The sequence below is a fragment of the Oreochromis aureus genome, linkage group 23 (genome assembly GCF_013358895.1).
Source record: "Oreochromis aureus strain Israel breed Guangdong linkage group 23, ZZ_aureus, whole genome shotgun sequence".
Taxonomy (NCBI): domain Eukaryota; kingdom Metazoa; phylum Chordata; class Actinopteri; order Cichliformes; family Cichlidae; genus Oreochromis; species Oreochromis aureus.
In genome coordinates, this window is record NC_052963.1 from 7097500 (window position 1) to 7110618 (window position 13119).

General features: G+C 40.3%; 1 protein-coding gene across 1 annotated transcript; it reads left to right on the forward strand.

Annotated features, from left to right (window-relative positions):
* The first annotated feature begins 2371 nt into the window (after window positions 1–2371).
* On the forward strand, window positions 2372–12466 carry enpp4 (ectonucleotide pyrophosphatase/phosphodiesterase 4). Its single transcript, XM_031757804.2, has 8 exons — window positions 2372–2542; window positions 4255–4492; window positions 6720–7013; window positions 7123–7227; window positions 8404–8602; window positions 8705–8884; window positions 9042–9311; window positions 9468–12466. Exons 2-8 carry the CDS (start codon window positions 4256–4258, stop codon window positions 9569–9571), a joined length of 1389 nt encoding a protein of 462 aa, XP_031613664.1. The 5' UTR covers window positions 2372–2542; window position 4255; the 3' UTR covers window positions 9572–12466.
* The last annotated feature ends 653 nt before the right edge of the window (window positions 12467–13119 follow it).

Sequence of the window (13119 nt, forward strand, 5' to 3'; positions counted from 1 at the left end):
AGGTCAGTGGAAGCTAGAGCTATTATGAGGATGGAGTGTCTTAATTGGATTTGGTTCTTCTTTGATGCTTCTTGGGAGGCAGTGGTAGGACAGGAATGGACTGAACAGGGCTCCACAGAGAGATCAGAGATGTGAATTTGGACAGGCAGGTGACTATGGCATGTTGGTTTCCTCAGTTCCTTTCTCGGAGGATGCAGACCAGCTTGGAAAGCCCAGGGAATGCTTTCCCAATATTTAAGACTCAACTTTGAAAACAGAGAAGGCAAGATATAAGCACAGGTTAAATTGTTGAGCACACTGTGAGCTTACACGATCTTGATTGCCATGTCAGTCTGACAGACAGTTGTGTCTTGAGCTAGTCCTTGGTGAGGAGTGGCAACTGAGATGCCTCAAACGTTGGGCAGACAATCCACTCATGGCTACCTGAAGGGAAAAACACTGGGAAGGCAACGAAGGAACCCTAAACCACCTCAAAACCATGACACCAATTGTATTTTCGCAAAACAACCTGACCTCTCATATGTTAGCTTTTATTATCTAATTTCCTTAAGTAGTCTTTGGGAATAACTCTAAATGCTTCTTGTAGGACATTCCAAGGTTCTTTTAAGGATGTTGGCCTCTTTTTCTTCTGTGCTCTGTCATGATGATCTCACTCTGCTTCAGTAATGTTGAGGTCTGTGCTCCGGGGAGGCCAATCCATGACCGATAGTGTTCCACTGTATGTTTTCTATCCTGATATGCTTTTACTATATTGGCAGTTTGCTCTGGATCACTGTCAAGCCAAATGGTATTACATGATCCAACACTGTTGATCGTGTTCTGTATTCATAATTCCATCGATAGATCCCCAACGGTGCTGGTTAAAAAGGAGCCCGTAACCATGACAGAGCCTCCACTCTGTTTTACGGTGTAGATCACCATGATGCCAAAAATGGCTTCTTGACAGCCACCCTTCTACTGAAGACATTTCTCATGTGGCTTCAGTGAAGAGTAAGTACAGGGCCAGATGCATTTGTTAGGTCTTAAGGATATGACTGTCAGAAACTCATCATTTGGTGTAGATACATTTATAGGTCTGCCACTTCTCCTTTTCTCATCCATTTAGTTTCCTTAAATTTCTTGAGGACACATTGCACACCAGGCTAAATAGGCCAAATTTTCAGCTTATGGATCACATTGGTGATAGAAAAAAATTGATTTTTATTCTTTATTTTAAAATACTTTTTACCCAGCTGCCTAAAGCAAAAGTGTGTTTTAGATTTAATATCAGATAATTTTTTAGGTGAAACCTGCAGGACAAAAAAGTAAACTGGATCCGATAAACTCTCATAATTTCACCTGTTAAATGACAGATTACACTTTTTTTGGTTTAACTTTTAAACTCACATCTCACTAAAACTGGTGTATAACCTACTTTTTTCCACTCTGATATGCACAAGATTGTGCATACAAATCTACACAGCTTTCTTTGTGGGTTTAACGGTCCAAAAAGGGAATTTCCATCATCAGAAATGTCAAGGGAAATTCCAACGCAAGGCTAAAATGTTACCTTGAGGGGCATCATGTTGGAAAATATTATCTCAATTGTTTTTTACTAAAAACTGCATACAACCTGGGCCACTCTTCTTTGTGATCTGTAGGAAATTCTCTACTGTGACAACACCATCAACTTGTGTTACCATGTTACCTAATTATTCTGAAAAAATCAAGATCACAGTAATTTAGTGGTCAATAAAATGTGTTCAGATTCATCTCATAAACATGACACACCACTCTTTCCTACATAAGCTGCCTTTATGTTTATTTATTTATTTATTTATTTGCCTGTCCCGTTCGGTACTTTAGCAATCAGAATTGTTGTCGGAAGGGCAGGAAAGATGGCCAAAGGATTTATTTTTTCAAGTGGAGAAATTATGGCAATGCCATATTGGTCCACTTGATTGATCTATATTATTATAAGCTGCCTTTATAAGTTGAAAATATTGGTATCTGTGTTGGTATCTGCAATATCTGATAGTAAATCGATACCAAAAATTGCAGCATTGCACACCACTAAGCAGATGTTCCTCTTTAGCGACCCTTATAGGTAGCAGCCGAAAGAAGAGAAGATGTGCAATTTTTCCCTGGTCATGGCATCAATCGACTGGTACGTCAAGTTTGCTACAACAAAAGCAAATAGCGACAGGTTTATTTCAAAATTAAAGCACTACATTTTAACGCTCTATGAATAAACCAAGTTGTGCAAATATAGCATTTATTGATTATAAAAAACAATTAAGTTGGCATTAAAATAGCAAACGAAACTACCAGACGCCAAAGAATTGCATTATTTTGTGTCGCCGTTTATATTTGTCGCGATTTATTTTGAAATTTCTCACCAGAACTGAGTGAGAATGATATTAGCCAACTTGACAGCGTCTCCGCAGCGTTTGTTTGTGTGTTTTTGTGAAAGTCTACCGGTGATGTTGCTGCGAAGATAGGGGGGAAAGGTGTTCAGAGGCGCTGTTTGGAGCACAATTATCCGTCAGCTCTGTCAGGGCAGGTAACGTGTTTAACGAACTGTTGTTGTGGGAACGCCGTGACATTAGCAAGCTAACTTGGTATACGAACTGCTAACAGGCGCCCCTGCTGAAAGTGAAAATAAAAATTTTCTTGGTCGGGTGACCCAACACGTTTTGCATTTCCAACCTGCCAGAAGAAAATAAGAGTTTTTTTGCATGGTTTTCAGTGTTTATTCGCTTTGTTATAAGTAGAGCTGTGTCGATATCTTTCCTTTAAGAACGGCGACTTCCTTGTTGTGGTTATTTATCAGACTGGTACTGTGAAAGCTATGGCTTTTCGCTGGAAGTCCTTGGCGTCACTTCAGTACTTCCTCCAACACGTGCATGAAATGTAACTAGGTAGTGTATAAATAAAATAAAATGTCTTTAAAATAAGTAATTAAATTAATGAATAAGGTATAACTTTATTTTTATAACCTCATTAATTGTGTTTTCTCTGCCACACTACTCCATGCACTGATAAAAGAAAGTCAAACGTAAACGGCAAAGTTGCGTCGTGAATAGGAAGAAAGCGCTGGAGAAACTGGTCCCAGTTAGGATAGTGGTTAGAATCAGCATCATTTATCAACTGGAGCCGTTTGTGTGACTTATCTAGTGGAGTATCAAGGCCCTTTGCATGAATGTGCATAGTTAGGATGTGTGTGAAGAAAAATCCTTTGTCTGCTTTCATTTGTTTGTGCCCAAATAGTGGTTTTGTTTTTTTTAAATGGCAAATTTCCATATAAAACATGTTATTCTTGAACACATGAGTGACAGTTCAAAATAATCCTTGTTTTTGTGATTCTGAGCTTGTTTCAGACAGTTTATCTTCTGTCTGAAACGAGCTGTTCTTTAAGCCGATGTTCTGATGGTTACCTGTGCCTAAACAGATGAAGCAGGTGGTTAGGGGTCCTGTGTGAGAGATGGCCTTATTTGTGGTATCTGCTCTTATTGATGTCATACAGACCAAAATTGGGTTACAAAAACCCCCAAAACAAACTGTCTAAAGTGAAGAGCTTATGGCAGGCTACAACCTGAGCTTCTGACTCTCAGTGATCACTTCTACTCATCATTAATTAAAAATTTGGCCTTGTCCAGTATGAGCATCCACCAATGTAACTGTATACATGCAGAAATAATCCTCACCCCTCACTTGGCTCACTCTGAGCCTCTGTTCAAGCTAGTTCTTCCACCACTGTGACTTACTCTTATGTCACTTGAGCCACTTATTGACTTTGTTTGTACAAAACACATCCTGTTTATCCATGTGCAAACCTGCAGGAAGAACAAACCTTCCAGCTTAAACCTGGTTTAGACCGTGGTCACAGCGTGTTAAAAGATTCTTACAGTTTCTGTCGAGTGGTATTTTTAGCTGGTTGGAGTTTTCCGGCTTTCTTTCACTGCAAACCAAACAACTATAAGTTTCACTTTCTATAAAGTAAAAGTGAAGGGCCAAAGAATAATTCTGGTATTTTGAGAATAGTCATTTCCTTTGTCTATGTGAGACTTACACCTAGGGAAATCATACCCGGAACATCCAGTCTCATTTATTTAGCCCTTTTTGTATTGTTACCCTGAAAGCTGATTAATCTCCTGCAGGCGGGGTTTTCAGTCTGGCACACTGTAACCTCTAGCTTAGCAATGTGAAATTAAAACCCCTCTCAGCTTGGTTCGAGTATTTCAGGTTTCTGTTTTTTGTCTGACACATTTTCAGGATGTCGTTTAAATTGGTGCTGGCTTTCCTTTGTGGCGTTGGTGTTTGGGCCACAGAAAATACCACCACCCAGCAGGAACCGCTGCCGCTGCTGCTGGTGTCATTTGATGGGTTTCGAGCTGACTACCTGAAGAGGTTCCCCATGCCGAACCTGAAGCTCCTGTACAGCCAGGGGGTCCTGGTGGAGCAGCTCACTAATGTCTTCATCACCAAGACGTTTCCAAACCATTACAGCCTGGTAAGCCTGCTTTTGTTTGTGTGCGTGCGTGTGTTTGAATGATGATCTGTCTGATAGTTGTGTCTGATTCTGGTCTGAAAACGCTTCCTTCATTTGAATTTGATGCAAGAAAAATAAGCAGGTTCTTCTCTGAAAAACACGTTGCCTCAAAACCCACAGCCTTTCTTTCGCTACCGTTTAACCCAGAGGCGACAACACCCAGGATTTCCAAGACAAAAACCAAAAGCCTCACTGCTTTCATGCTTCATCAGATTCACTAGTCATTTCCTCCTGTTTATTTAGACTGTAAGCATGCATTAAAAAGAAAGAACAGAGCTTTTGTTGAGCTGGAGTATCTCTAGAGTGAAAAGTTACACCAAAAAATTGACTTGGTCAGAACCATAGACTGTATATAAAAGATGGACATAGTGACTTGAGTTGGGAGATGCTGAACACCTGTGATTGACAAGTCATTAGCTGATGAGTAAACTCCTTTTAACCTGCCTTTCTGATTGCAAATAAAGAACACAATTAAAAGGGCTATTATTCTACCATATGTGTTGCCCCCAGCTGGCCAACAGCAAGAATGCAGGTTGGGTCTTGTTTTAATAATTATTTTAGTTATTAATTAATGTCATTAGCTGCAAAATGTTTCACTGGGTCTTTTATATATATATATTTTTTTTTTAAATCATGCAAGATTTTCAATTTTCCTGTAAAAGCCTTGTAAATGTGATATTGTGAATTGTGAAGTTTATTACTGTTGTCAGATTTTAAAAGAAATATAAAAAAAACCCATTTCTAAGTGTGATATTAGTGCTACACGATTATTTTTGATCAGTACTGTGATGATGGCCATTTGTCATGATTATTCATTTATTTTTATTGACAACAATGTTTTTATTGCACTGTGAAGCAAGCATAACACTGCTTTCAGATCCACGTACGGAGCTGTACAAAAACCTAGTGCTAAATTAAACTGGGGACTGTATTTTCAGTGCAGTTGTGTTGCTTGGCTGCGCATCATTCTTTGCATATGATTTGTTCTTGGTTTATACCACTTGGCCTATTGCTAAAGACTTCCAAACAGTGCATTATGATACACTTCTAGGAACAAGCTCTTTGCATTCTGCTGGGGCCAGACATTCAAATCAAATCAAAATTCAGTTAATTGAGTTCCCAGACTTTTCATCATTGCATTCACCTTTTAACATTTTGGAAGCTGTTTTTCATGCTTGACTAATCAAGTCCCTTAAAGATAGATAATAGAACAAAATCACATGGACAGTAGAGCAGGGCGATATGACCAAAAATATTTATCACGATATACATTTGAAAATTTGCGATAACGATATAACTGACGATATAATTGACACTAGACAAAATACTTTACAACTCCACAACTTTATTAGTGCAAAAAACCCCATCAATGTATTTTCACTTAAACAAGCAGCTGTTTTTTATGTGCATTAAAGTTATATAAAAATGTAACAGTGCAAATTCCTCGCTGACAGTTTAACCAAAAAGGCATTTCCAGTGGAAATTGGCCGACATATCCTCAGCATAACCATGTATAATATCCACAAAACTTAAAAAGAGGTTATACACACACAATACGGTAATATTATGTTGATGCACAGTACGTATCACTCCGCGAGGCTCCTGCCTACGATAGCCGTAATGCTCCGACAATCCATCAAGCAGTGCGGCTTCGTAGCTTAGCAAAGTCGTACTGAAACATTTGACAGATTTTCGAGCGCCGTGTACCACATAAAATCGTTTCGAGGTCAGTAAACACAACCAGAATTCATACATAAGGCACACGGGATTATAAGGGGCACTGACGATTTTCAGAAAAATCAAAGGATTGATTTTAAGTTTTTTCCAAAAAACACGGTAATAACGACGGCCCACTAGCATGCTCTACCAAAAATAGTGCTTTGTTGTGTATCTGACGGACGAAAGCTAAACCAGTTCCACACCACTGAGGTTGCAGCATTTTTACAAACCAATTCTGGTTCATCCGTTTCATTTAACGATCCAATTTCGCTCTTCTCATTCTGCGTCGCCGCCATGTGCGTATGTGAACATAGGCACTGCGCATGCGCGTTTTACCCATATTCTATCGCGATATTTCATTTTCCTATCGTTGCCCAAAATTACACCGGTATTACCGTGAACGGTATGATATGGCCCAGCCCTAATGGACAGTATAATATTATTGTTTTTATTATTATTATCTCCACAGGTTACAGGGCTTTATGCAGAGTCTCATGGTATCCTGGCCAGTAGCATGTATGATCCCATCAGCAAAAAGCACTTCAGCCTTAGAAACGACACCGACCCGATGTGGTGGAATGGGGCGGAGCCCCTCTGGATCACCGCGCTGGGCTCCGGCTACAGCACTGCAGCCATGATGTGGCCCGGCTCCGACGTGACCATCAGGAACCGCACACCTACACACTTCTTTCCCTACAACCCCAACGTAACATTCCGGGAACGACTGGGGAATGTGACAGACTGGCTGTTAGGAAATGAAAAGGTTGAAATATCATGTCTCTACGTTCCTATTTGTGGTGCTTTGTGGAGATGGTCTAATTTGGAAAAGCTGGAAGGTTTGACATTGTTTATGATTTTTATAATCCCACCAGGAACAAGGAGTGAAGTTTGCAGCTCTCTACTGGGAGGAGCCGGACAAATCAGGTCACATGTTCGGCCCTGACAACACCACCGCCATGGGCAAAGCGCTGAAGGAGGTACAGCCGTTTGGTTATATTTAAATGATCAAACAAGCTTACTAGGTTGTCATACTGCTACAGCAAACCTGCATGTACAGTGGAGGAAATAATTACTGGGTCCTCTGTTGAATTTGTAAGTTTGCTCACTTAAAAACAAATGAAGAGTGTAATTTTTGTGGTCGTTTCATTTTAATGCAGAGACAAAATATCAGCCAAAAATGCAGAAAAATTCTGAAACCTAATACATTGAAGTTATAAACTGATTTGCATGTCATGAGTGAAATAACTGGCTACCCAAGCAGAAAAATGAGTTATTATTGGAGGAGAAACCCTTGTTAGCAAGCACAGCTGTAAGACGTTTCTTGTAATTGGTCGCCATGTTTGGACACACATTAGGAGGGAGTTTGGCCCACTCCTCTTTCCAGAAACCCTCTGAATCCTTTAGGTTTCTTGGCTGCCACTTATAAACTTAAAGCTTTAGCTTTAACTTTATAAGTGGCAGCACGACTGAGGTCTGGAGACCGGCTAGGCCACTCCATGACCCTAATGTGGTTCTTTAGCCACTCCTTTGTGGCCTTGGTGTAGTGTTTTGGGTCATTGTCATGCTGGAAGACCCATCCATGGCCCATCCTTAGTGTTCTGGCTGAGGGAAGGAGGTACTCATGCACTTTTTATGGCCCCATTCATTGGACCCTAGATGCAGTGAAGTCATCCTGCACTCTCAGCAGAAAAACAGACCCAATCCATAATGTTTCCACTTCCGCGCTTTACTGTAGGGCTGGTATTAATTGGGTCACATTTCTCTTACTCTAAACATGGCGGATTGAGTCGATGCCAAAGAGCTTGATTTTGGTTTTGTCTAACCACGGCTTTCTCCCAGTCCTTCTCTAAATCAGTGAGATGTTCACTGGTAAACTTCAGACGGAGCTGTACATGTGGCTTCTCTGAGCAGAGGCACAACAAGATTTCAATCAAATACAGGCTGGTGTGTTATCATTAACAAGCTCATCCCATGTAGTTTTGGACTGATCCGAGACCTTTCTCTTGATTATCCTCACCACATCTTGCCTGGAGCTCCAGACCAATATTCTGATATTCTGTCTCTCCACTAAAATGAAATTAAAGACTAGTTCCAGTGGTGCAAGTCTTTTTTTAACTTGATGCAGACATTTGTGTCTTCTTGTGTGTGATCAGGTTGACGACAACATCGGCCTGCTGATGTCTGAGCTGAATCGGACCGGCCTCTGGGGTCGCATCAACGTGGTGATAACGAGTGACCACGGCATGGCCCAGTGCTCACCCGAGCACCTCATACGGCTGGACAAGTGCCTCCCTGAAGACAACTACACACTGGTGGACCTCACACCTGTGGCGGCACTCTTCCCAAATCAACGTAACCATGCTGAGCTCATCTCATATTACATAATGAAACTTGTGTCTCCGTTATTCTGTGCATTGAGCTCCCAGTTGCAATTTCCATGTGTCTGCTGTCCAGGTGATCAAGCTGATGCTGTCTTCAAAGCGCTGAGTAAATGCCACCCCAACATGACGGCATACTTGAAGAAGTCCATTCCTGATAGGCTGCACTACCAGAACAATGTGCGCATCCAGCCAATCATACTGATTGCTGACGAAGGCTGGACCATAGTGAAGAAGGGGGACAAGTTGCCGAGACGTACGTGCTTTTTTTTTTTTTTTTTTAGAATGTATTTTTTTTAATTTTTTTTTTTTTGATATGTTAAGAGTAAAAGACAAAAGCCAAAGCACAATGAATTAACTGCCTACAATATTAATGCCTGGTAATCCTCCTATTTACTCCTTTTTACTTTTAGTGGGCGATCATGGCTATGACAATGCTCTTCCCAGCATGCACCCTTTCCTGGCAGCGACTGGGCCTGGCTTCCGTCAGGGTTATCAGCTGAGCAGCTTAGAAACTGTGGATGTTTATCCACTCATGTGCCGCCTGCTGTCAGTGCCCGCCCAGCCCAACAATGGCACCCTGACCCAGGCTCGGTGCCTGTTGGCCGCTGAGGCCTGCGTAGATCTTCCCCTGGTTATTGGCCTGGTGGTGGGTGTCCTGCTGGTACTCACTACAATCACTGGTGAGTAAGAATAATGTGTCTTCTTGTTGTATTGTGTTGATGTGGGGGGGAAAAAGGGGACCCAGATTGGAACCCTGTGGAACCCCTCAACATCTTCTCAGCCTTTCCATCAGATGAACAAGCTATGATTTGTTTTTTCTTCTTTCTCCTCCTCAGTTTTGTTCAGGTCTCTGAGCACTCGCCGCCAATCAGGGCCTCAGCCTTTCCGGAGGCTGCAGGTCGACTATGATGATGATGACGACGACCCCTTGTTGGAATAAACCAACTGTGTCGCAAACGGGTTTAGAACCACACATTTAACAAGAGCAGACCACAATGCAACCCAAAACAAGAATGTAAAAATGTAATCCAGGCTAAAAGAAAAAAAACAAAACAAAACAAACAAAAAGAAGCTGCTTCAACTAAAGCCTGGAAGGAAATGCAATCTGTGTAATTTAGTAGGCCTATCAGTTACCTCCCCATCATTATGCAAAGAGAGTACAATTGTGCAGTTTATTACATGATTGTGTTATGAGACATAAATATGTCATGCTACTCTTTCAGCTGCTCCCCAGGCTTTGCTCTTGGGAGCACGTAAAGGTTAAAGACAGAAACATATGAGGGAGTTCAGATTACTCGGAGTTCAGGGAACAGACTCAGAACCTTAACAGAGATCATTTTTTTCGCCTTTAAAGATTATAATGTCAAGCATGTTCACACAGCTTTCAGCGTGACTACTTTCAGATCACGCTGTTAGAGTCCCTTTCTGACGACGTCGACAAACCATTTGAATTTGGAAGATCATTGCTGGTGGTGAGAACTGGGTCACTGGCAACGGTCTCAATCCAGGAGTCACATTTTCCAGGGACGGTGCAGACTAGAAAGGAAAGCTGGGAAACAGAGTGGTAGTGACATGCAGCAAATGGCCAAGAGTGGACTTTTTATACCATAACTAAACATGGCACTTTTCTTATTACACACACTCCCTACTGTATTAACAGTTTAGCCTGTATTATGTTTAATCTCTCTTTAATTGTCTGGTGTTATGATTGTAAAATATGCCGCTCTGCTTCATGTCCACGTTGGTGATCGGTCTTATGTTCCAAAATCCGCTCACAGCTAGACTGGGAATCCGTGGATAACAACGTTTGTGTGACTGCTAAGCCTGATTACAGAGGTCGGGTTTAGTGAACCCAGATAATGAAAAGACATCCCGGGTGTGTAAAACTGGCTTAATAATACAGGCCTCAGGTCTGCAGATCCCCTATGTTGAGTCGTGCACTGGTATAAATACAGCTGTGGGTAATGCTGTATTTTGTTGTTGTTACTGAGTCTCCATAATGTTACTGCTGTTAAAAATCCTTGGACTTGAACGTGACAAGAAGCCAGTGGTGATTAATTAGCTGTGAAATCATGTTTTGGGGAAATCTTGGCGAAGTCTTTGGTGGGAAGACGGTAACAGTGAGACTGATATTATTATTATTAATATTCTCAAAGAAGAGACACAAGCTACTGATTTAAGAGATGACTTTCATTTATCTTACTTTTCTTTCCATTTTTCTTTGGGAACGTTGTTTAAAGTTGTGCTGTTACATTTTATCAGCAGAGGGAGCCACTAGCTCATTTAACTCAGTTGTGACAAAGTTTTGATTTTGATTAACATTCAGTTTTCTTTATGTGGTGTTCTGTTTTGTTTGTTACACTGTTACCCAAGTCTGCCAAAACCTGAATTTTAAATCTGAATTGGTACAATAACAATAATAATTTGTAGAATTACAGGTAATTCCTCACAGTAGTGTCTATGCAAATTGTTCACTTTACATGAGGGTGTGTCAGGGTCCATCTGCGCTTCCTGTATATGAGTGATACCAAAGACTGTTAGATGCACAAAGAAATAATCAGCACTTACGTTTTTTTTTTCTTACACAGGGATTTGTATTACAAGATTAAAACTATAATTGTTATTTTTAGCATCAGATAGGTTAGCTGTGCACGCCTTTTTTTTCTTTTTCTTTTTTTTTAGAAACCGTACAAACGCAAATTCGGGTAGTAGTTTGAAACTTGAATAGCAATTTCAAAGGCTGTTTTATTTAATCTGATGCTCACAGAGGGAGCAGCCACAGGTCTGCTGTCCTGATCAAGGAATTTAGATAGAGCACACGCCTGTTAGCAGGGATCAGAAACTGTCACCGCTCAAGGTCACAGCATGAGCCTGTTGATATTTAACACTCCTATTATTGGCAAATTCAACAACATGACTCAAACCACTGAGGGATGGATCCATATGACACATTTGTGGGAATGTTACTCTTGTGCTTGTATCCTTTCCTGTTTCCCCCCAAAATGTTAAAGAACATCAGGACACACTGCTCCTCCTCACCAGAGCACTAGATGAATATTTAATAACATAAAAAACTTCTATCTTGTTTCTCTAGTAAGATTTAATGCAAGCCAAAGGCCCCAGTTGTTTTGTTTATTGTTTCTTTATTAAATGGATTATATATGGAATGAAATGGGTGAAATATTTTCTGTACTTTTCAAGGGATTTATTGAGTATAACCACATTACAGAATAAAAACATACAACTTGCACTTAGTGCAGAGCTGCTTGCATACTTTAACTATTTAGAATGTGAAACCCTAACTTTTGTAAAGTTTGCCATGTGATGTTCCCTCTTCTGCATATTGCACATATAGTTATTTCTGATAACTTTATGTAATGTGAACATATGTGGGCAGCTGTGGCTCAGGAAGTAGAGCGAGTTGTGCACTGAGTTAAATTCAGGCCACTGGTATGACTTTTTTTTAATGCAGATGTCATATCCATGTGTTTAAATGCCACATGTATGCTCTATCTGTATTGCATCCCATCAAGGATTGCTGTTTAAGGTTACTGTTTTTAGAAGTGTAAAAGAAATTGGTACTATGCAAATTGTGTCTGACGTGTCAAAATATTTGTGTAGTTAGGAGATTTTGACAAAATACAAAATGTTGGGAAGCCTGATTCGTCTCTTTGTGTAGTGATTCTGAGGAGGATTAAAACTCCATATGTCAGCTGGCATTGGGAAGAACAAGCGAGACACCTTTGGGAAAAATTAATTTATATTCCTTTATATTTTTTTTTCTCCATCGCAGTCACATTACAATGTAATAAAATGTTAAACATATAAAATCAAACTCAATACTGACGCATATACATTTGTTCTGTGTTCAAAACCAAACGAACTGTACATGTTTTCATTTATATTTCTTTCACATCATTTAAAATCTGTCATAATTTCTATGTAGTCATCTGTATTATTGTAAATCTTTGTCTCTTCACAGATAAATAGACTTTATTTTCAGGAGGTATTGTAACAAAAATAACACATTTCCTAATGGTGGCTGCCTAGAACCACCGAAAATATCATTCAACTCTTAACCGTAATGCTTAGGTACTATCGTAGACACGCAATACACAGACAAACTGAAGGTACATGATGTGTCTTCTCGTTTCCCTCCCATTTGTATTTGGTGTGAATTAGGGAAACCCCCTGAATGGTATCTCTCATGAGCTGACGTGGGAGCGATTTGAATTTCTGCAGTGAAGTTAGGAGATGTTAGCCAGACAGCAGGACTCGCATATGAAATGTAATACACGCCCATGTTTGGGCTTTTTTGTGTTTGCACTGCACTCAGCTAGTTGATTGTAGTTATTATTCCAAACAAAACCAATTGTGCGAAAAACTTTTTCGGTAGCGTTAGCGTTTTGGCCAGAACTAGCTAGCTAGCTAATTAGCCATTTCCTTGTAGGTTAAACTTTTAACTGAAGCAAAATGATTACCCAATAC

What these genes read in the sequence shown, in the direction of transcription:
- enpp4 (XM_031757804.2), top strand. Translation starts at nt 4,256, where the DNA reads ATGTCGTTTAAATTGGTGCTGGCTTTCCTTTGTGGCGTTGGTGTTTGG. An exon ending in TTCCAAACCATTACAGCCTG is followed by an intron (nt 4,493 to 6,719) that starts GTAAGCCTGCTT and finishes TTATCTCCACAG; the next exon opens with GTTACAGGGCTTTATGCAGA. An exon ending in GGTACTCACTACAATCACTG is followed by an intron (nt 9,312 to 9,467) that starts GTGAGTAAGAAT and finishes TCTCCTCCTCAG; the next exon opens with TTTTGTTCAGGTCTCTGAGC.